Source organism: Strigops habroptila, chromosome 23 (assembly GCF_004027225.2).
Source record: "Strigops habroptila isolate Jane chromosome 23, bStrHab1.2.pri, whole genome shotgun sequence".
Taxonomy (NCBI): domain Eukaryota; kingdom Metazoa; phylum Chordata; class Aves; order Psittaciformes; family Psittacidae; genus Strigops; species Strigops habroptila.
In genome coordinates this window covers 337,978-361,016 of record NC_044299.2, presented here as the reverse complement: position 1 = coordinate 361,016, position 23,039 = coordinate 337,978, and the positions used below count along the sequence as shown (strand labels likewise).

Genomic DNA, 23,039 nt, shown 5'->3' with positions numbered 1-23,039 from the left:
CAGTTATATAAGCTGCTATGGATGGCTTGGATCAGGATCCCGGTGTAGATGTTGCACAAGTACAATGATGTGGGTATTTTGCCAGCAGAGGTGGGAAACTGGGTTTCTAATGACCAGAAGAGAGAGCAACTGCAACACATCGAGCATGGATGGACTTTCCTTTGCAGCTAAAGGAGGTGAAATAAGACAGAAGCAATAGGCAGTGCTGAGGGAAGATGGAAATGATGGGATCACCTCCTCCTGTTTGCTCTTCATGAGCGGGTTTGTTTCTTGCTGGCTCATGAAAACAGGCTCCCACGTTAGCAATTGATGCTGCCTCTGGTTCAATGAGTCGGGAGCTGCTGGCCCCGGGACACACCGGGCTCACATGGGCACATGATTCCCATTCACCATCGATCCATGGCTGCTGCTGCCATTGACATCAACAGAGGCACCAGCATCAATCATGTACTGTTGTGCTCAAAGGTTTGGGTTCAAGGCAGGGGGAAGAGAATGCAAGAAAGCACAGGGAAGAGATGACTTGTGCTGGTGGTAGGAGGGCAGAGAGCTGGGCATCACTGGTCATCTGAATCTAGCGGCATTCAGAAGCAAATCAGTGCTTGGGACTTCCCCTTTATGCCCTGTTGTTGCACTCCTGTGTAGCTGGAGAGTGTGAGTGGTGGTTTGCTGCTGGTGAAGTGCATTAAAACCCCTCCTTGGCATTAACTCAGCTTCAAACTTCGGTCTTAGGAAGGACTGTAAATACTGTTGTAAAGTTGGAGTAACTTCTGCCTTCTCTTCCCTCCCTCTTGTCCTGTAACAAAGTGCTATTCCTGCTAATGGAGCACATCAGCACATGGGATGCTTTAAGCAGAAGTAGCCTCGGACTGGAACAGAACATAGTGGAGATGGCTAAACCCCCCCTCCTTTCCCTCTCGACATGCAGACTACTACTTCTAGAGCTCCCCATATGAACTGTAAACCCAAATATCATCATTATTGATGTATGTCTCTTTGGGCATGCTTTGAAACCCTTCAGCATGACTTGGAGGTGGTGCTTGCTTGGGATCAGAAGCTCCTATAGCTTTGGGGGGCAAACTCAGCAATATTTACTTCTTTTTGGCCATTGAGAGGCTATTTGTGGCATTGGGTTTGAGGGAGGATACTTGAAAGTCTTACCTAAAGGAGCCTGGTGTTATCCTTAGGAAGTTGCAGAGCTGGATACCTGATCCTTAGACCAGTTGTGATCAACCTGAGTGCTTTAATGTGATTTAAGTGGTACAGTGTGAGACCTATTTCGCCTCCATGGGAAAGTACCCTGGAAACATGAGGTGGAACATCAAATGCTGCTGTTCCAATGGTGTTTCCAGCAGCAGCTGAACCTGTCCAGTGAAATCAGGAGCAGGATGGTAATGCTTAGACCACAAGGGGGGATTTCTTCACCTCCCCTTCATGTTTGTCCCTGTTTGTGCCATTTGTGGTCCTACCATTTGAGTGCTCCACAAGGATTGTCTAGAATAAGTTACCTTACCCCTATCCTGTGGGTCTGAATGAATGGAACAAGGAATTAGATTTGGGTTAGCAGGAATAATGTGACACAAGGGCTTTTCTAAGCGAAAGGCTCCCTTTTCATTGCTAAAACTGGCCTGTTGCAGGCACACAGGAGGAGATGGGTGAGTTCTCCTGAAGAATTCCTCATCCATGGACCATTTGGTTTGGGTTGAAGGCAGGAGGATTCCAAAGGGCTGCTCATCCACGCTGTGATTTCCTTCCTGCCCCAGCCCTGCATGTTCAAATCAGGGCCATGTGTGTCTGGGTGGGTTATATAAAGCTGCATCTAGAAGGGTTCTCTCTCAAAGACGTGCTGAGAGTGACTGAATCTTGCAAGTGAATGAGAAGAGGAATGTCTTAAAGCAGAGATATTGCCTCAGAAACGTGGTTTTAATTTATTGAGACAATCAGCTTGAATAATTGATCAGAATATCTTAGAGTGTACTAAATGGACAGCTGGGAACTGTTAGGAGAAATAATTAAGTCTGAGCAATTGGGCACCTCAGTGCAACATCTTCTTTTCTGGTGTAAAATCAGTGGGAAACATCAGTGTCAATGTGCAAGCTGGCCCCAGGGAGTTCTGGACACTGAGCTGCAGGTTCCCAGGATGAATTCCTGGCTCGGAGTCATGCAGTTCTCCACCTGAATGGATGGAAATGCAGTTGGAGATATGGGGGTGCAGTTATCCATCACTCCAGCATGAAACCTCTGCTTCGGCTCTACCTGATGATGAGTCTTTGTCTTAGTTTTCCAAACCTTTTTGTCCTTAGAGGTTGAAGATTCCCATGGGGAAAGTGCCAGAGTAAATTCCAGCCTTTATTCTTCCCAAGTTCTGTATATCCCATCCTCAGTGATAGAATAAAACTGACTGGCTTTCTAGTTTAAAGCGGCTTGCCATGCTGAACAGCCCATGGTCTAAGGCAGGCCGCATGTGCCATGTGGAAGTGTCTATTGATGAAGATGAGGATGAACCACACAGCCCTTATAGAACTTGAGATCTACAGGATGAAGGTAGTTCAATACTTGTTCATTCAGTCAACATGTGGAGAAGGACTAATTCTAGTCAAGGTCTTTCAAGTAGCTTGGTTTGGGTTGGAAAAGACCTTAAAGCTCATCCAGCTCCAACCCTGTGCCATGGGCAGGGACACCTTCCCCTGGACCAGGTTGCTCCAACCTGGCCTTGAACACTGCCAGGGATGGGGCAGCCACAGCTTCTCCATTCAACCCATCCCAGTGTCCCACCACCCTCACAGGGAAGAGCTTCTGCCCAAGAGCTCATCTCAATCTCCCTTCTGGCAGGTTAAAGCCAATCCCCTTGTCCTGTCCCTCCATCCCTTGTCCAAAGCCCCTCTCCAGCTTTCCTGTAGGCCCCTTTATGGTATCGAATTCAATATTTCATTCCCATCCTTTCTGTTTGCATCCTGATTTTGTCCGTTATCTTAATGTGGGGTAACTTCCAAAGGAAATCAGGACAGGCAACAACTGAAAGCCTCAGGTCACTATTACCTATTGCTATGAAGCAAGTAGCAGCCCTACGAGGAGATACCAAAGCAGTTGCTGGTTGTCACTTCAGCAGCAGAGTCTGCACCACGTGTGAACACAGTGAGGATGAGGAGCATGAGGCAGACCTGGTCCATCAGGATAAATCACAGCGTCTCTTTGTGGATGGATGCACAGGACCTGTGCAAACCCACCCTGCTGTGCCAGTTGGGTGCCAGGGGGATGCTTGTTGGCTCTGGCTTGGTTCTTTAACTGGCCACTTAGCACACTAGGTGGTTGCTTCCCATTGCTGGTTGTGTAATTGGACACAGAGCTCAGGCATATCATTTCTGCCTTCATTTTCCCCCCTTTTCTTGATGCTGTGTCCCTGAGCTACTTTGGTTTCTAAATTCGGGCCTTACATATTTATCTGTGCCATTCAATTAGACCACATCCCCAAAGCTGCTCAATAGTTTCACAGGATGTGGGAAATTTGGTAATTAAATGCATGCAAATGCTGCAAGAATAGAAGAAATTAATTTTCCTTAATATCAGCTGGTTATTCCATGATGATTCCAGAGATAACGTGACCAAGAGACTGGCTTTTCTCTCCCCTTCTTGCCATCCTTTTTGAGTCTTTCTTGTTACTACTCCAGAAATACCTGGTTGAGTTCCTGTGAATAGAATCCAAGCTGTGTACTTACATTGGATCTATCCTTAAGGTTTTGTGGTTGAAGTTCCACGGGTGTTGGAACACTTTAGGATGAAGCAGAGCCCTCCCAGTGTGTAATCGGCAATGTCCGAGCTGGAGTGAAGCAGGCACAACTATTACCTGGAAGGACACTTTGCACTAGCTGTTGTGGCTTTGGAAGTACCCCAGGTTCCATGTTAAAGTCTGGCATCTCCAGGTATTCCCTTATAAGCTGTGTTTATTCACTGCAATCCGTAGGAAGTTGTGACTCTTGGGTTTGGAGGCTGGATAAAGCATGTCCCAGCTCAGACTTCCAGCCAGGAGCTGTTTCCGTCATGTCTTTTAGTGGGATTTTAACCATTTGGTCCCATATCACAGTTATTAAGGAATTTGGAAGTCATTCTTTCAGAGATTGCAAATCTTGAATAACTATTTCAATGCTCTCTGTGTGTTACCTTAAAAGATCTGTCTTTATCCCTTACTTAAGGGACCTTGTCCCTCGTAGCTTTTGGACCCTTTCCACACCATCCACTCACAGCTGTCTTGCCTTCCCGCTTGAATCCATTGCCACTTTGGTGTTTGAGTTCCTCCCTGGAGTGCCAAAGCCGTGTCAGGGCTGGGTTGTATTCCAGCCTGCAGTACTGCAGTGCTGTTGCATCAGTGCAGGGCTTCTGTCATTCCTCTCCTCTCTTGGCCTGCTCCTGGGGTGGGAAAAGAGGTCCCCGTGGCTCAGGAATGCAATATATTCTTGCTTGCTGAAGGGAGCAAAGTGCTCTCGGTAGTGTCAAAGCCTTTGCAGGTTGGAAGCTCTTCCCTTGTCATCATGGAGAAGTGCTCTATCATGTTGCATCCGATGCAAAGACTCTGTATCCAACCTGCATGTTGGAGGAATCTAGCTGTCAGGAATGACTATTGATGGAAGTCTTGTCAAATGATTTCATTCTTAGGGCTTGAAATGAATAGAAACACTGATTGTTTTTTATATATATATATATGAATGAAAGGGTGGGATTTGACTTCCCATAGTAGAGACATGGTGTGCTCAGAGGAGGAAGAGGTGAAACCGCTGAGGTCTTGGTCCTACCTAGAGCACTCCCTGCTACACTCAAAGAACCATGGAATGGTTTGGGATGAAGGGACCTTAAAGCTCATCCAGTTCCATGGGCAGGGACACCTTCCACTAGAGCAGGTTGTTCCAAGGCCCTGTGTCCAACCTGGCCTTGAACACTGCCGGGGATGGGGCAGCCACATCCTGTGCCAGTGTCCCACGACCCTCACAGGGAAGAGCTTCTTCCCATTCCAATGCTGAAGTCATGATAGCAACTTCTCCTTAACTGCAATAATATCTGGTAGGACATGAAGGAGCTCAGCATATTCCATACACGTTGTCTACAAAACACTGGGTTTGATACCGTTGCTTTGCAGAATAGTTTCTGTAGAACCATAGACTGGTTTGGGTTGGAAAGGATCTTAAGATCACCCAGTTCCAACCCCCTGCCATGGACAGGGAAGAGTGGGACATATCCCACTATGTCAGAAGAGGGATAGAGAATAGAATAGAGTTTGTGTTCAGGAGATACCCAAAGTGAGTTGGAGATCCGGGGCTGTGCGATGCTTCTGCTTGTGTTGTACAACTAGATGCAGGGATGGGCAGGTTCTCCCAGTGCCCATCACTTGGTCCATGGGGTGAGGGCTGGAAGCCCAGAGCTGCTCCGTGTTCTTGCCATACCTGACCTTGCTGTACCTGTGCTCTTTGCTCCCCTGCAGAGCTGACCTGTCCGGGTGCAACAGAGCAAAAGAAGCTGCTGCAGGATGAAAAGATGGCAGCGCGGCTGCTCGCACCACCAGGCCCTGAGAGCTTCAAACCCTTCACTCCGGAGTCTCTGGCCAACATCGAGAAGCACATCGCCGAGCTGAAGAAGAAGCAGCGCTCCAAGCAGGACAGCAGCCACCGGGATGACGATGAAGACAGCAAACCAAAACCCAACAGTGACCTCGAGGCGGGGAAGAACTTGCCTTTCATCTATGGGGACATCCCAAAAGGCCTGGTTGCTGTACCCCTGGAGGACTTTGACCCTTATTATATGACCCAGAAAGTGAGTCGGCAAGAAGGAAGCCACTAAACTGCCTTTTGCTTTAGGGAATGGCAGGTTTGGGTATGGTTTAAGTAGAAGACAAAGAGTGGAGTCTATGGATGGGGCTTGTTGCGTTATGTGTTTTTCTTTGGGGTTTAATAGAGATGATACGATCCTGCTTGGATGGAGTTGGGAGAACAAGGGCTGGCAACTAAATATAGCTAAAGTCGTGCTAAGGTGCCAATGTTAACCATAAGGGCAAGAAGAATTTCATTGAGGGGTACTGGCCTTAAGTGTGTATTTGATTTACTTGCATGGAATTTGATGGTTATGAAGCAATGAGGACTAAAAACCCAATGAGATTAACTACCCTTCATCGTCATCATTTTGATTTCAAACATATTTAATGTCTGTGGCATGAAGGTGACGTGGCAGGAGGCATTTAGGGGTGCCAAGATGCAGTAAGGAATGAAGTGGCGTTGTGAGGAAAGGAGTGAGTAAGCAAACACCGTGCTGGAAATGGAGGGGAGGGATCTTCTTTGGGGAAAGAAGGAAGAGCACTGTCGCTGGTTTTCTTAGAAGGCCAAAGGGCTTAAAACTGAGGCTCTTTTCTACTGTTTAATGCCCTTGCTTTCTTTGATAGAGATTGAATTTGGCTGATCAGAGATAGTTACCACCTATAACTCAGGTTTAGCTGTGCCACTGGAGAGCCTGGATGTGACCGCTGTTGTGATGTGACCAGTCCGAACCTGAGTTGTCATGGGTAGCAAGGCTTTGTGTTGTCTTTGCCACGCTCAGGAGTGGTTCTGTCACATGAAATCAACTGGATTTGCTGCTGATGTTGGGTATAACTGCTCATTCTTCGCCACCTTTACACCAGTGGATTCAATGCTTATTTGTTGTGCTGGGAATGCAGGTGCCAATTCAACAGGGCTTTGAAACAGGGTGGATTGTCTATGAGCTGGTTTTGAGGTGGATGTAGCTCATGTTGTCCCTCAGAATGGTGTTGCCTGGGTTTGGGGTGGGCAGGTTGCGAAAGAGAGACATGTAGTTCTCAGGATGCCTTTGGTTGCATGTGGCCACTTGCACCCAACCAAAGCCCGTGTTAGAGGATGCTGCTGCAGATCCAAGCAGGAGTGGTTGGTATCCATGTAGTTGAATGGACACAACATCTGTGGGAGAATTGAGCTGTGCTCCTTCTAGCACAGCTACTCCTTCAGTAGGAGAGTGCTGAAGGGGCTGTGGGCACTGGGTAAAGGCTTCTTGGGTGTCTTTGTGTTCCACCACAAGTAGGAGACAAGGGAACCCTGGCAGCACTCACCCTTTCTCTCAACACAATGCTAGGAAGAAATCCTTAGTGTTTAGGGAAAACCAAGTTACATTCCCAATCTCTGGGTCTCTGCTTGCTCCATTGTGCCTGTGTGTGGAGCTGGAGCTGCTGCAGATGGAGGGGAACGTTCTGGAGATGGGAGAGAAAGTGCAAAGAGCTTTGGTCTTCCCATAAACACTAAAACTGGCTCAGTTCCTTTTGCATCCACTTCAGTGTGGGGATAGCTTTGGGCTGCGCTGCTGCTCTGCTGCTTCAAATAGTGACTTCCCACAAGGCATTTTTTTTAAGGCCATTAAAAAAGGCCCTTCTGAATCATCAGGAATTGCGAAGCTGCTCGGATCACGGGAAGTTTTCCAAGAGTTTTTTTGGTTTTCCTCTCCAGAAGGTTTTGCATCAGAGGTCTTTTCCTTTACAGCGAGATGTGCAGCACACAGAGGAACAAATCAGCTGCTGGCTTTGCCTTGCAGGAGGACACAGTGATCTTGGGTTAGCCACGGGAACTGAAACTGCATCCTCATGGAGAAGCTGAACATTCCAGTGGCCTGTTAACTGATATTGAAAGGAGAAACAGCGTGACCTAGAAACACAACCATGGTGCAGGGACTCAGAATTCCCAGGTCCGGAGCGCAGCCCTGCAAGGCTTTTGTCCGAGCTGCTTCCCTTTTCCCTGCTGTTTCATTTAGCAAAGTGGGAGTAATGACTCGTAGGAGTATCAGGAGAGTCCCTTTGCTCACAGGTAGCAGGTTTTGGGGGTAATTCGGCTCCTTTTTGTCTTTGTGGAAGTACCAGAGAGAATATGTTCATGATTCTTTGGTTTGCAAATAGTAAGTCCAATTCCTGGCCTGAAGCACATCACAGAAGCCCATGATGCTTGTGGAAATCAACCCAAAAGGTACATGAACTTCCCTGGTAACACGTGCAAGCAAAACTCAGGCTGCCTTGGATGTGGGAGCATCCCTAGCAATGAAGGCAAAGCAGATGCTTGCCTCATAGTCTAGTCTGCAGTGGTTGCTTAAGCAAGAGGTAGGGTCTGGGCCATACTGGGCCATGATTAGTATTTCTATTTCCTAATGTTTTTCCATCTTTTCAACCTCTTTTTCCTTCTCTTCCATTTATGGCCGAGGTTGTCACTCCTACTAAACACCTCGTTCTTTCCCATTGACCGTGACTTCTGCCACATCATGGTCCTCAAGCAACTTCCATTTCACTCAGTAGGAATCTCATATAGAACAGGGTAAAGGTGTTAATGCTCCTGCAGTGGCTCCGTTCAGGAGGTCCTTGAGCTTTCTGGGAGCTGGGATCATAGAAGCTCACTGAGTTCAATGGTAAAATGAACCCTGCAGTTGTAGGGGGCTGGCTGCACCTCTGTGAGCGTCTGAGGTCACCTATAGCTTGCAGATGAGCACCTGAGGATCCTTCTAGTGCCTTTGTGCCAATGGAGTGACTTGCAACTTCGTCAAGTCACATGCGGGGTTTGGAAATGGGCCCTCAGGTCCGGAATGTCACCTTGGCTCCGTGGGCCTGGGAAAATCACAGGGATGTGAGACACCAGCTTGGGAGAGGCACGTCTGGCTCTAACATGTGCTTCTGCAAGGCAAGGTAACGGCCCTACAAGGTCACGGGCTTGGCAGAGCAGTGAAGTCATTGAAACAGAGGGAAGATTTGGGACCATCTCAAAAATGAGCCTTTTATTCTCATTTCCAAAAGCTTTTCCCAGGTTTTGCATGTTTAATGCCATTTTTCCTTCCGCTCCATCCCTCTGGTAGGCTTAAAAGGGGCAGGAAAAGCAAAGATGCCCTTCCTAGCTAACCTAGGGAAAGAAAGGAGAGTGTAATCCCTGTCAGTCATCTTCTCCAGCCCTTTCTGGGTGTCAGATGGAAGCAAAGTGTGATGGAGACAGGAGAGACCAGTGCTGCTTGCATCCAGCCCCAAGTGCTGCCGTAGCACATCGCGCTTCCTGCCGGGATCGGGATACATGAGTGTGGCACAGAGCAGGAGGCGAGAGAGGCTCTGCTGCAGTCACCTAAATAGCTGCAGCCCACTGGTGATGAGTGGAAGGGAGGAGAATCATTTCCGCCTTGGAGGCAGCATGAATCCCCTTCCAGAGGCAGATTGCGCTGTCGTTGGCACTGAAACCCAGATCAGCTTCTCCACATTCCACTTTGAACAATGTCTATTTTTACAAATCCATCTTTCAGGAATGATTTAGTTGATACATTTAAATAAATGTCAAGTTTTTTTTGTTTCCTACGTTGAAACAAGAGGTTAAAACAAGAGCAAAATGTGGGAGATTCTTTCCTCCATAAAGAATGGAGGTGAAGAAGTCATCGATCCCCTTTTGAGGGGTGGGAAAAGAACTACTAAATACTGTGATTTCTCTATTAGGAATTACACCTCGATGATTTGAGAGCTGTTTTGCTCAATTCTGTCTCTCCTCCTTCAGCCTCCAGGGTGGCAGAATTCCCTGCAAAAGGAATGGTGAAAATAGCTCTGTTCAAGTAACTTGCTCAGGGTGTCATCAGAAAGTCATCGCTCTCTCCTGCTGAACACTGAGGCTGAGGCAGTCATGTTACCGCTGTAGGAATGTGCTTCCATATGTTCTTAGGCTGTTCAGAAAGCTGTTTTCTCCTTAAAGCTGCTGCCCACTCCTCCTCACTTCCCAACCATTGCAGAAAGGCTCAGTGTAAAACCTGCATGCAGGAGTATTTTAAACCTCCCTATCACTGGAATGCTCTTTGCCATCACTTGCTCGGTTCTCTCATGCTCTCCAGCACAGCTTTGGTGTGCTGTTCTGCAGATGGATTTAGACATGACTTCTCTTTGGTGATCTTCTTTCTGTAAGAGAACTGGTTCTGAGGCTTCTATGAAGCCAACTTTAACCTGAAGTGGACAAAGAACCTTTCTCTTTAACCACAAACACAGACTTTGGGAAGTTCAGACTTCACCTCTTGGAAGAAAATGCCTTTCTCCAGGCCTCACCTTGCGCTGGGTTTCAAGCTTTGCCTCAGCAGATCTTCAAAGGACTTAAGGATGTTCTTGGCCCTGCACCAGCAAACATCTTAAGAGCACGCAGCCATTTTGCAATTGAGTTTTAATATGTCAGCAGCAGAAAGACAAAGCAAAGAGAAGGGTTTCAGTTGCCAAACGCTTCTTGGCTTTTGTGCTTTCCTTTCTATTGACAAGGCCAAGCAGAGATTTACCCAGGGTTTTGGAAGATACACAGAGGAACCGGAGCTTGGGCTCGTCGGAATCGATGAGCACACTGGGATGGGCAGCACCTTCTTTGTGCTAAGGTTATATGAGAGGCCCAGTTGTGATGTGCTTTATAGGCAGGAATAATCTCAACAAGCGTTATGGGCTAAAAAGAGGAAGATGCGACGAACATGGAAGAGAAAACAAGGAGCTGCCTTATGTGAGGTCATGTAATAGCTGAAGGACTAAGCAGGATGTTAATGCAGTTGCCCTGCTCATTGGATGAAGCAGCTTATATTACACCAGGGAATGCCATTTGTGAAACAGCCACTGACAATGTGTGTTCCCATGTAATCACTCCAGCATTCCAAGGCAGACAGGCTCTGCCCCTCCATGTAGAGCAGTTCACATCCACCTTCCCCACCTGAGCTTCACTCCTGTTGTACAGGTCGAAAGGCTTTGGGTGGGTTTACGTCTGAAGCATGTACCTGTGTCTCCATGTGAAGAATAGGGTTACTTGTGGTTTGCTGAGCAAACCACAGGGCTGCTGCACTGGGATCTTTCCCAAGTGGAAATGGAGGCATGATGGAACTGAGTTGCTGCATGGGGTTTGGTCCAGCTCATGTGCCCATGTGATGTTCAGCACTGATTTCATTGCTTAAAGGATGTGGGAGATCTCAGGGTTGTGCTGGGGACAAAACTGAAGCCCAGGAGCATCCTGTTGTGATGGGTGTCCTGCTCCAAAGCCTCTGCAGAGGACAGGGAATGAAGATATGCACCTGGTATGTGAGTGTTGGGAAGTTTGCAGTGTTGGGAAGGAGCCAGAGCTGGTTCCTAACATCGGGTGTCCCTCGACCACTCTGTAACCTGCACTTTTGAAGAACTTAGAGCATATTGTTCCATGCCAAGGTAATCTGGTCATTAATTCTTGATGCAGCCATTTAAGAGCTGGCTTTAAAGTGCTTTTGCTGGGGGATGCATTAGTGGTTCTGCTAACTAACGTTTCACACTCGGCGCCGAACCGCAATCTGATTTTGATTTCCTTAGCAAATAATTTACTGCTCGATGGTCTCATTTAGCCCAAAATAAGCTAAAAACCCCTCGTTTCCCTTCACTAGGAGGGGAAATGACAAATTTCCTAAGAGCCAGCCTCCTGGGGAAGCACAGTGGCTGCGTTGGCAGGAAGCCCTTGTGGATTCCCTCCTGTTGGGCTCCGGGCTGTGCCAAAGGGTGGGCTGGATTTGCTTGTGCCCCTGCCATGCTCTTGGGCTTCATCCTGCCCTGCTGCAGGGGGAAGGTACAATGGGGAAGGCTTTTCAGTGCACACAAACTGCCTTTTCTCCTTCCAAAAGTGGTGGGTGCGTTGGGAGTGCTGGTATTAAGCAGCCCCAGTTCTAATTCTGCCTTCTTCAGATCGCTGCATGTGGTTGTCTCCACACTCTGCGTTGCTGGTGGGGAGATGGAGCAGCAGGTCTGGATTTGAGGGCTGGAGATGGAGTCGATTCTGCCTCACATTTACATCATTCATTTCTCAATAAAGTAGTATACCTTTGTATAATATAAATCAGAATAAGGATAAAGTAGCAAACCTTAGCGTCTCGCTCATTAAAGGCAGGGAGAGCACATGGCTCTGCCTGGAGCTGATGCACCAGAATGGAATGTGCTCCAAATTCCCAGTGATGGGTGTCTGACCTTGGCTGGTGGTGGGGACATGTTCTTTTTGCTTAGCTGCTTCCTTGCAGGTGAGATGTCCTGTGTGTTGTCCTGTGTCCTTGCTGTCCTGTGTGTTGTTTGGGAAGGAGACATGGGCTACATGAACCCCGTGCCATAAAGATGGTTTTGTACCCTGGGCAGTGGCATAAAGCTGGGTTTCAACTGCCAGTTCTGCTCCTGAATTTGTGGTCTTCAGTTGCTTTGGGTTCTTTAGGAGATAGGGATAATAGTGGAAATAGGGAATATAGGTGTTCTTGGATGGGAGGTTTGGCTTCTGCTCCAGGTCTCTAGAAATGGATGGGTTGGAGTAGAACTACTCGTGATGCACTCGTAGGGGTGTTTTACCCTAATGGGAACTTCATAAAGGAGATTATGCTTTAAGAAAGGCAGCAAATGCTATTTTTATACCAGGAGAATAATGAACGCTTTGATTTTCCTGCATTAACTCTCTCTTTCTCTTTCTTTCTTTGTTTCTCTACAGACCTTTGTAGTACTAAACAGAGGGAAAACACTCTTCCGATTTAGTGCCACACCTGCCTTGTACATTTTAAGTCCTTTTAATCTGTTTAGAAGAATAGCTATTAAAATTTTGATACATTCATATCCTTTTGATTGCTATTTCTGCCTTGGTATAGTCATTGAACCAAGCTCTTGCCGCTTGTCCTAGTGCTCAGTTCCAATAGTGGGGATGGGTTTGGGTTGTGCATGTGGCCTCAGAGCATCGAAAAAGCATGGTCCTTTAGACACATCCAAGCAAGTCAACTCATTCATTTTCCCTGCTATTTGCACCTGTCTGTGTCCATACATTGTGCACAGACATCAGTAAGTATTGGAACAACTATGATTTATTCTTTACATGAAGAGGAGTTGAGCTTTAGCTCCTAAAATGCTTAAAGAGAGTTATCATGTGAAGAGCGAGCCAAAGGTACCTTGTATGGGACGAGACACTGACTAATTCCTTGCTCTTCTGGCATCTCAAACATCCTTCTAATGGCAAGGCTGTTCCAAAATGCTCCCGTGCAGGGCTTCAGACAGCTTGGGAATAGATAGGAAAGAGATGGGAAACATCATCTGCATGTGTTGTTAGGAGAAAGGGGAGGAAAAATGGGCTGCTTCCCTGGTTAGTTATTTATTCATACAAAGTGACTCCGAAATGGAATTCCTGTGTTGGATTAAAGGCTTCTCTTCACTCACTTCCTGCATCTCGTCCAAAGAAAAAGCTTTTCCATCTTTCCAAAGTCCCTTTGGGATCTGGGGCTGGGAACGTTTTCTTTGGCTCCTGTGTTATTTCTCCCCTCTGGATGTTCTGGGATGCAGCTGAGAGATGCCGCTCTCTCAGGTTGGGACCAAGATGCTGACAAGTGGATCATGGGCCTGGATCTGGGATCCATTGAGTCTGCTTAAACAGTTTGGGAAGTCCAACAGCTTGGATCTGACCCATTCTGCTGATAATTCCATAGTTAACATACACTTAGGCTTCTAGTGCTGAGATTGCGCTGTCCTTGCACATCACTCCAGCACCTTCCGTCTGCAAATGTGCCACATGAGATCCCGAACACACAAGAGATGTTTGGAAAGATTCCTATGATCTTCTCCAAGCTAAGTCATGGGTGTCCATGGGTTGCAATGCTGCTTTCCAGTTGGATATATTACTGATGTTACTGAATAGACGGAATTATCTGGGGAGACGCTGCCATTTAGGCGTGTGATTTGGGAATTGCAAAGACATAGCAGAGAATAGGAAATGAATTGAATGGTGACATAAAACCACTATTTATATATAGGCGCCCCAGTGTTATGTCCCATGAGTGCTGGGAGCATCCTGGCTCTTATTTGTAGTCCACATAGACTGGGGATGGTTGAGTTTCATTGCAGTAAGTGATCCTTAGGGAGCTGTAAGCTGATGTAAAGAGCCACGCTGGTGTCCTGTTGATCCTTGACTTTGTTCTACAGTATTTAGCATGATCATTATGTGCACTATTTTGACCAACTGTGTATTCATGACTTTTAGTAACCCACCTGAATGGTCGAAGAATGTGGAGTAAGTAAAAGCTTCTTCTGTTCTAGTAACAAATCTGTTTCTCCTCAAATTTAAGTTCCCATCAACCCGAGTCATCTTTTCTACCTGCTTTGTTTAGACCCAAGTGGTTCTAATTCCTCTTTTGTCACCACTGAAATGGCATTTCAACCACTTTCCTCCTGCAGGTATACATTCACTGGCATTTATACGTTTGAATCCCTTGTGAAAATCATTGCAAGAGGTTTCTGTATAGACGGCTTTACTTTCCTCCGGGATCCATGGAACTGGCTGGATTTCAGTGTGATCATGATGGCGTAAGTTGTGTTTTCGGCTTACTTCAGCTATCTGTGGCATGTGGGAGGGGATGGGACCTTAGCGTGTGTGGGGGGTGTGTGTGTTAAGGAAACAAGAAGGAAAACTTAAATGCATCCCCAAAAGATTTATTCTTGATTCTTCAGAAGAAAGCTTTAGCCTGACATGGAGTCACAGACCTAAACTGCAGCTCCACAGAGTTACTGTTGCTGCTGCTGCAAAATACATGTTGAAATGTGCCTTTAGGAAGATAAGACTTTATAATAGTCCCTGGCATTTTAGACTGCTCACGTGCCAGAGTGGCAGCTTGACCTGTTCAGCATAGGACTAACAGCCAAACATCTAGTCTCCATCACTCCTCCTCCCCTTGGGCTTGTGTGGTCAAAGTTCCCAGGCTGTGATTTAAGGTTGAGTAATTGTTAACCCCTTTCCAATGAGTTGGAAAAGGAGACACTTTCTTTTCCTTCTTCATTTTCTTCTCTTGTGCCAGCTCAGCTTATATGGATTATGAGGATTCATAGGGATGGCTGAAAGCTGAACCAGGAGATGCTCCCTAGATTTTCCCTGTATTGATGGTTGCTTTGGCTCAGTACCACTGAGGAGAGCCTTGTGGATGGCCCTGGTGGTCTGAGGCATTACTGGAAGAGAAAGTTATATCCCCTTTTACGACTGTTATTGGGATATTGCATGTGTGCATGTTTGGGCTCCCGTAGTCGACAGCAGGAAAGCTCAGGAGCCTTATTCTGAAGGGTTCAGAGCACTTGTATGCTTTAATCATAGAAAATACCTTTTTTGGGCTGGATTCTGCCCCCAAAGCTGTTGATTTCCCAGAGTTTCTGCTCTTTTCTCCATGCCTTTTAGCTGTGCAATTAAATCACATGGGAAGAGTTGGACCTTGTGCACAAAAGGCACATAACCAGTCGCTCCCTGAACCTTTAGTTTCCCTTGAGAAGAGGTGGGGATCTGCTGCGCACAGTGTGAATGTGCATGTGTGTGGGAAGCTCCCACTTCCGTGCACGCACACTGAATTCAACCTCTGCATTGGGTACTGCCTTTGTTTCTCTAGAGATGAACAAGGAACAGCTTTAAAAGGCCCAATGCAGTGGTCTTAAATGTGAAATCTCCCGCTGATCTGGCTGTGTAACCTCCTCATTCCCAGTGAGGTTGCTTATAGGCTTCCAATCCAATCTCTTTCTGTGTCAAGGGCTGGAACAAGCCTGTGTGTTATTTAAAGCCCACTAAAGGGGGTCTGAGTTCTGTGAAGCACCCAGAGGAGTCTCAAATATTGTGCATTTCTTTGCCTTTTCATACCCTGTTTCTCCCCAGACAGCACAGAGGAAATACTCTGTTCTAAGATGTGGTAAAATACAACCCTGTTACCCTTGCACTAAGCATCTTATCCTCTGTGTAACTCGGGTTTATCCCTTTGTAAAACGGGGATAAGCCTACCTGTGCCTCATAAACAGCTAGTAAAGCATAAAGGATTAAACTGAAGGATGCCCCTCAAAGCAAAAGATGCTGATGCTTTATGCCAAACACAAAGTGAAGCAAATACACTCGAAACCACTAAAGTGAGGCGATGCCACCAAATCCCCTCCCAGCTTCAAGCTTTACAATTACCTTCTCCTATAGAGATAACACTAAATGTAGTCCCACGTAGGTGAGGCTGCAGGTACCACCCCATACACCTGGATGAACCGGTTGCAGCGTGGAGACCCTTGAAGTGCGTTCTCCCTTTGCAATGCCCATTCGAAAGCACTTGCAATGCTTGTTTCCTACAATGGAAACCAAAAGGTGACCCCAACGGTGCCATTAACTCTGGTTTAATTCTGCAGGTATATAACAGAGTTTGTAAACCTAGGCAATGTTTCAGCTCTGCGCACTTTCAGGGTTCTGAGAGCTTTGAAAACTATATCTGTTATTCCAGGTAAGGCAGCCTCCGCTTGGTGTTAGCTGTTGGGTACAGGCCCCCTGTGAGTGCTGTATTGCTTTGTCTGTAGTAGGTGTTTTTCTTTTCTGGGTGTGTGTATTGTCATGGTGTTTTCTGTGTGTGACCTCCCTCATTGCAGATATGTCACAGAGTTTGTGGACCTTGGGAATGTCTCAGCCTTGAGAACTTTCAGAGTTCTCCGAGCTTTGAAAACTATCTCTGTTATTCCAGGTGAGAACCGTTCAGCATCCAAAGCGTGTCCCTTTTCCACACCTTCCCTCCCGTCCTGCATTGCTTATTGCTCAGAAAGGCACTGGGATGGTTTTGATGGGCTTTGCAGTCTGGATCAACGGAGTTGTTGGGAATTGAGGCTTCTGAACCATCAAATTGGGGGGGTAGAAGTCTGCTCTTCCTGTTCTTTATCCCTTTATCTGCTCTCTGCCTAAAGTTTAGTTCCAGATGACTAAAGAATGGGGATATCCTTCCTCCTCAGGAGAAAGAGTTTCTCGCTCAGGAAGTCATCCCATCATCGCCAGTGTTTCTAGAACTGTTCTAAAACCTAAACTAAAACCTGTTCTAAAACCTAAACCCAAAACCTGTTCTTATTCCTAAGAATAAGTTTGTAAAGGAGCAAAACCCAGCAATGATTAAAACCTGCCTGCATGAGGCTACTTCAGTTCCTTGGAGTCAGATGGGATCTGGGGCAGGTTGGCTTCTAGGTCGTGGCAATAAGCTTGCCTCCCTGACCTGTCTCACCCCATATAACCAGTTGATGAGTTTTGGTCTTCTATTTCTTTGTGCTTTGTTTCCTAATGCATTAACTGATGACGGTTCTTTTGCTTTCTCAGCCTCCACTTGCCAGAAAAGAGACTATGGAATTGTAGGGGCCCATCACTTTTGTCCCCGTTCCAGACTGCTAAACCCATCAGATGTACATGGCTGTTGTGCATGATGTTCTTAAGTGGCATCTGCTTTCCTTGCACCCAGTGAAAGTATGCTAGAGTATGTTCTTACTTAGCATTCCTTAATGTTTGCCAACGTTAAAGAGCACAAGATACTTGGTGAATTGCTGTTAGCAGTGCACTCGAGGGATCTGAAGTGCAGTTGTGATTCTGTCAGCCTGCTCCAGGTATTAACTGTCTTGCTCAAAGAACAGCATCGATGTTAAGAGAAGTTCTATGCGTGTTTTGCTTTCAGAATGGTAACAAAGCGAAAACCATGCAGCTTTAATGAGCTGGGTACTAAGTGTGTGACAGCATGCCTTGCCTTCCTATCGAAAGGAGCAGGACAGTTCACTTTGGGATCGTTCCCTCCATGCGACTCGAAACCAATGGAGTTTTCCTTTTATTTCAAATGACAGCAAGGGAAGGGGGAGCTGAGCCCTTCCTCAGTGCAGCCATATGTTTTACTACAGGCTTGGTTTATTGGTGTTAGTGCTGTAGTGGCTCAGGGTTCCCCTTCTGCTTCAGCACATGTAATGGAATGGGAATTATAACATCTTGCTGTTACAATGAGTATTAACCACATCTTCAATAACTGCGATTATCCTCAGTGTGGTTTTTAGACAAGATATTCCATGCAGGTAAAGGGTCTGCATGGATTTGCGTGGCAAGAGCAGACTGTGGCACCTATGAACTAAACCATCACATTGTTGCTATGGCTTGGTAGAGCATATTGAACTCTCTGGTGTTCTAAAGAGATTTGGTCATTGGCATAAATGAACTGGGATTTCAGTTGTCTGAGACCATCAGTCTCCGTTGCCTGTGACAGTCAGTAGGACCCAGTGGTAATGTGGATCTGCAGAACACGAAGGCCATTGCTTCCCCTGGGAGTTGTTGGAGTTGTATTTGTCCTGTGACTGGACTGGGAACACTCTTGCTGCCGATTGAGCATCGTGGTTCCAAGCCCCTTTCTCCTCCTGTGCCTATGAAAGAGCAACACACAAAGCAGAACCCCAGTTGCTGGTGTAAATGGCTGCATGGCGCATATTTGAGCGATGGAGATGAGCATGCAAACTGGTGTTGTAATGGGTATTTGTCTGCCAGAGCTAACAGCAAGAACCTGCTTGGTGTTGGAGTAGGGCTTTGGCATTGCTTGAAAACGTTGAAGGTGATTGAAATAAAAGACATTTAAAACAATATTCCTCCATAAGAATTCCGTTTGAATCTTGATGTTCCTGATCTGGGTCAAACCTCTGTTGGCATAGAAAGGTTTCTTGTCAAAGGTTTGCTGCTGAATGCTCGCATGGCTTCAGCCAGAGACTCGGATCTGACTGGCCCCAAATTCAGCCTCCTTCACTGCTCAGTTGTAAATACAAGATTAACATCAGAAAAGCTGGTTAAATACTCTTATGGTTTCTGCATCCAGAGATCTGTCTCCTGAAGCCTTTGTGCCGTGTTCTTCACCCGCTTCATGGATGGTTCCTCTTCCAGACCAGCCTGGTTTGGAAAATTGGCAGGATTCTTGACTTATGTCTGAGCTTCCTTTTATTATTGAGCCATTCATGATCTTTTGGAACTATTCATGATCCTGACGGCCTTGGTAGAGCCCAAAGAGCCAGCACTGAGGGTGAAACCCTGCCCCATCAAAACCCACCATCTAAGTGAAGGATGAGGCTCCTGCAAGTTTCCCCTTTCGGGGAAGTGCTGAAAGAATTGAGTTAAGTAGCAGAAACTTAAGATTAGACAGCTGGAAAAGTACTGGCTCTTTGTACGTTGGTTTAGCTTGTGCCAATAAGCCAGGCTTAAACAGAACTGAAGGTGTCCATGGAGAGCTTTGTAGCAGCATGTCTTAATTTAACACCTTGGTTTAGACAAGCCCTTGCTTTCATGGCAGGGCCTCCTGAGGATGCAAAGCATCCTCTGCTGCAAGGCTCAGATATGCTTAGGGAGGAACGTTTGTTCTAACAATTGCCAGTTCACCACTGAAACCAGGGAGCTTGGGCCATTCATCATCTTTATTGCACTGTGTGGGACAACCTGGTGGCTCCCAGGAACCGGCTGGTTTATAGCAACCCTCTTTTGCCACCACGCAGTGGTTGTAAGGGACCGTAAGTATGTGATTTCTCACTGTCTTCTCATTCTACAGGAGTCACTTCTAGTCTTCTTTTCTCCTCTGCAGGCTTGAAGACCATTGTGGGTGCCCTCATTCAGTCTGTGAAGAAGCTATCGGATGTAATGATCTTGACGGTGTTTTGTCTCAGTGTCTTTGCTCTCATCGGCCTGCAGCTCTTCATGGGCAATTTGAGGAACAAGTGTGTGATCTGGCCCATCAATGTCAATGAGACATTCCTGGATAACGGCTCAAGGGGCTTTGACTGGGAGGAATACACCAACAATATGTGTAGGTATCTCTGTGGCCAGCTTTGAGCAGTGGAAACCCCTTGCTCGGCTATGTTTCAGTAGAACCCTGGCTTTGTTTAGGTGTTTCTAGTCGGGTCCATCTGAGTTAGTCAATTGGGGATGTAGAGGGCTCGTAAGTGAAGGGGTTTAAGGTATTATAGTGTATTAAACTCTCTCCCTCCCTCTGTGTGTGCACGTAATCTTCTCTTTTTCATCTCCTTCAGCTAATTTCTACATCATTCCTGGTGCCCCTGATCCTTTGCTCTGTGGTAACAGCTCGGATGCAGGGTGAGTGATGAGCTTTAAGTCGAGACTCTACTTACCATTGATGGCAAAACCTTTGGGATGGTTCCTGTTGCTTCCTTTGGTGGTCCTGGTGTTATTCCACATGTGAACTGTTTCACATTTCTCAATCTAATTGTATTAATCCATTGTTATTACCTGACTAATAGGGTGTAAGCTGGCATGTTTCAGGTCGGGAGGCAGGTCTATGTCTAGTGATGATGACTTAGGGGCATTATTTCCCTCTGAATCCAATCAGAACCATCAGGGGGTGGAGGTTCAGCAATGGAAACCTCCATGTGCTATTGCCTCCAGTTGGGTTTTCACCCAGGCCTCTACAGGGCAAAAGCTGGTCCTTTCAGGGTGAAGAGCCTCACATTGCCACATCTTGTTTCATATGACAGGATTCCAGGGCTTTGCTGGAGGCCAGTCTCCTTGTCTGCTCTTCTTACTTGACACAGAAAGCAAAAGGCATGCCATGTGTTAGGAGGACCTCCATATGCATGAATAGTGTGCATGTTCTCACCTTGCTCTGTCCCTTTTCCTGCTTTGATGCCCTCAAATGGCTCTTGTCTTCTCCACAGCCAATGTCCGGAGGGTTACACGTGCATGAAAGCAGGACGGAACCCCAACTACGGTTACACAAGCTTTGATACTTTCAGCTGGGCTTTCCTGGCTTTATTTCGCCTTATGACTCAGGACTTCTGGGAGAACTTGTATCAGTTGGTAAGTCAACCCTTTGCTTTGGTGTTATACACGATGGGAAGTGGGGGGCAATGCGGGGAAGAGCCTTGGGTGAGATGGTCTAGTGTGAGGTGTCCCTGTCCATCCAAGGGGTTGGAACTGGATGATCTTAAGGTCTTTTCCAACCCAAACCAGTCTGTGATTCTATGGTTGGGAGGAGCCCAGCTCTGCTCACAGGAGGTGCTTTGGAGGGCAGAGTTTCCTGGTTACCTGAGGATGCTTTGGGGACCTTGCTGAAATGGCTTTTCTTCTATTTGCTTTGGTTTGAAGGGAGTCAAAGCGTTGAGTTTCACGCTGTGTCTGAACCATACTCAGTTTGCAGCCATTGGATGTTCCCTGAAGAAGAGGGATGTCACCTTTGGTGTTTCTGGCTAATGAATGTGCAGTGTCTTAGTGCCGAGATGTTAAATATTCAGCACTGCTTAGAAGCATCCAGGTCAAGGAACTTGGGGTCAATTCACATACCCGGTGTCACTCTGAAACTCGCTTTCCCCTTTCCTCTTCTCTCCCCTCTGCCATTCCTTTCTCCTAACAGACCTTACGAGCAGCAGGAAAAACCTACATGATCTTCTTTGTCTTGGTGATCTTTGTGGGATCCTTCTATCTGGTTAATCTCATTCTGGCTGTGGTAGCTATGGCTTATGAAGAGCAGAACCAGGCCACGTTGGAGGAGGCAGAGCAGAAGGAGGCAGAATTCAAGGCCATGTTAGAACAACTGAAAAAGCAGCAGGAAGAAGCACAGGTAAGTGCTTTGATTGCGTAGGTGCCTACTTTAAAGTGTATTTGCCTCCTATTACAGAGTAATAGTGTATAATGAAAAGATGCAGCAATGCCATGGCTGGCTCGCCCTGGCACCATATCCTCTCTTGACTGGGATTGACATTCTGCACTCTCTTCCCTGCTCCTGCTCTTTTATCCTGGATTATATGCAAGCTTATTGCGTTTGTTTATACTGGAAAACTCCCTTCTATTAAGGGAACTAGAAATGTTAAGTGGGAGAATATCTTTGCAAGACAAGTCCATCTTTTATCCTTTATCAATTGCTTTTAAGGGACTGAGAGAGGTTTTACTGCTGCCAAAGTAGACTATAAAAGTCCTGCCTGCATTTTCCTTCCAAGAGAAGGAATAAGCACCTCAATCCCAGCCCAAAGACTTGTGGTTCCACACAAGGTTTTAAAGCAGAAAGTGAGTATTAATCATGGTAATCTCTTGCCTACACCCTCAGGCTGCTGCTATGGTCACTTCGGCAGGGACAGTCTCTGAAGATGCTGTGGAAGATGATGGTGGTGGGGTGAGGATGTCTCGGAGCTCTTCAGAGCTTTCCAAACTCAGTTCCAAGAGTGCCAAGGAGCGCCGGAACAGGAGGAAGAAACGCAAGGACAAGGAGCTGTCAGAAGGAGACGAGAAGTGTGACAATGAGAAGGTGTTCAAGTCTGAATCCGAGGATGGCATGAGGAGGAAAGCGTTCAGGCTACCGGATAACAGGCTGGGAAGGAAGTTTTCCATCATGAACCAGGTAGTTTTCCTTTCCTTTGCTAACATGTATGCTCGCTTGGAGTTGGGATAATGTTCTAGTGTAGATCCTGATAGGCATGTCAAAGGAATCTGCCCATCATCTTAAACCTGCAGCGGATCAGGAGGACAATTATAGCCTGGCATAAATGGTTCCTGAGAGTAGGGAATCAAAGCAGATAACTTCTTTAGCCAAGAGTGAACCACTCTGAAAGCACAGCCAGCGATGGTTTGTGTAGACCTGGAGAGCGAGTGAAACCACTTCAGCAGCACTTGAGAGCACTGCAGTGCTTTATACCGTACTATTCACTGTCATTCTTTCTTGTCTCCCTCCCAGTCTCTCCTCAGCATCCCCGGCTCCCCTTTCCTCTCCCGACACAACAGCAAGAGCAGCATCTTCAGCTACAAAGGGCGATTTCGGGACCCGGGCTCAGAGAATGAGTTTGCTGATGATGAACACAGCACTGTGGAGGAGAGTGAAGGCAGGAGAGATTCCCTCTTCATCCCCATCCGTGGCCGGGACCGCCGGAGCAGCTACAGCGGCTACAGCGGCTACAGCCAAGGCAGCAGATCCTCCCGCATCTTCCCCAACCTCCGGCGCAGCGTGAAGAGGAACAGCACGGTGGACTGTAACGGCGTGGTGTCCCTCATCGGGGGTCCCCCCTCCAGCATGCCCGGGGGACGCCTTCTGCCTGAGGTGAAAATAGATAAGGCTGCCCATGGCAGTGGAAGGAGGGCAAGGAGTAGGTCGCACAGGCGGGGTGGTCTCTCCTCTTCTCCTGTATGCCGTGAACCTGGTGGTATGAGACTTGGACAGAGCCTTGGTCTACTGTGAGGTGTCTCTGCCCATCCAAGGGGTTGGAACTGAGTGATCTTAAGGTCCTTTGC

The 23,039-nt window shown here is 47.0% G+C and overlaps 1 protein-coding gene across 7 annotated transcripts in view; it reads left to right on the top strand.

Annotated features, from left to right (window-relative positions):
* SCN8A (sodium voltage-gated channel alpha subunit 8) overlaps positions 1-23,039 on the top strand; it is a 46,524-nt gene that overhangs the window by 1,931 nt on the left and 21,554 nt on the right. For 3 of the 7 annotated variants that reach the window (XM_030510433.1, XM_030510435.2, XM_030510440.1), the window contains exons 2-12: positions 5,468-5,796; positions 12,492-12,610; positions 13,962-14,051; positions 14,216-14,344; positions 16,412-16,503; positions 19,393-19,614; positions 19,838-19,901; positions 20,480-20,621; positions 21,175-21,381; positions 21,865-22,155; positions 22,489-22,848. In XM_030510433.1, coding sequence (XP_030366293.1) covers positions 5,521-5,796; positions 12,492-12,610; positions 13,962-14,051; positions 14,216-14,344; positions 16,412-16,503; positions 19,393-19,614; positions 19,838-19,901; positions 20,480-20,621; positions 21,175-21,381; positions 21,865-22,155; positions 22,489-22,848 — 1,992 coding nt within the window. In that variant the 5' untranslated portion in view covers positions 5,468-5,520. Of the gene's footprint in view, positions 1-5,467; positions 5,797-12,491; positions 12,611-13,961; positions 14,052-14,215; positions 14,345-16,177; positions 16,270-16,411; positions 16,504-19,392; positions 19,615-19,837; positions 19,902-20,479; positions 20,622-21,174; positions 21,382-21,864; positions 22,156-22,488; positions 22,849-23,039 lie in introns of those variants that run through there. The other 4 variants (XM_030510436.1, XM_030510434.1, XM_030510437.1 and 1 more) reach the window with 3 other exon arrangements.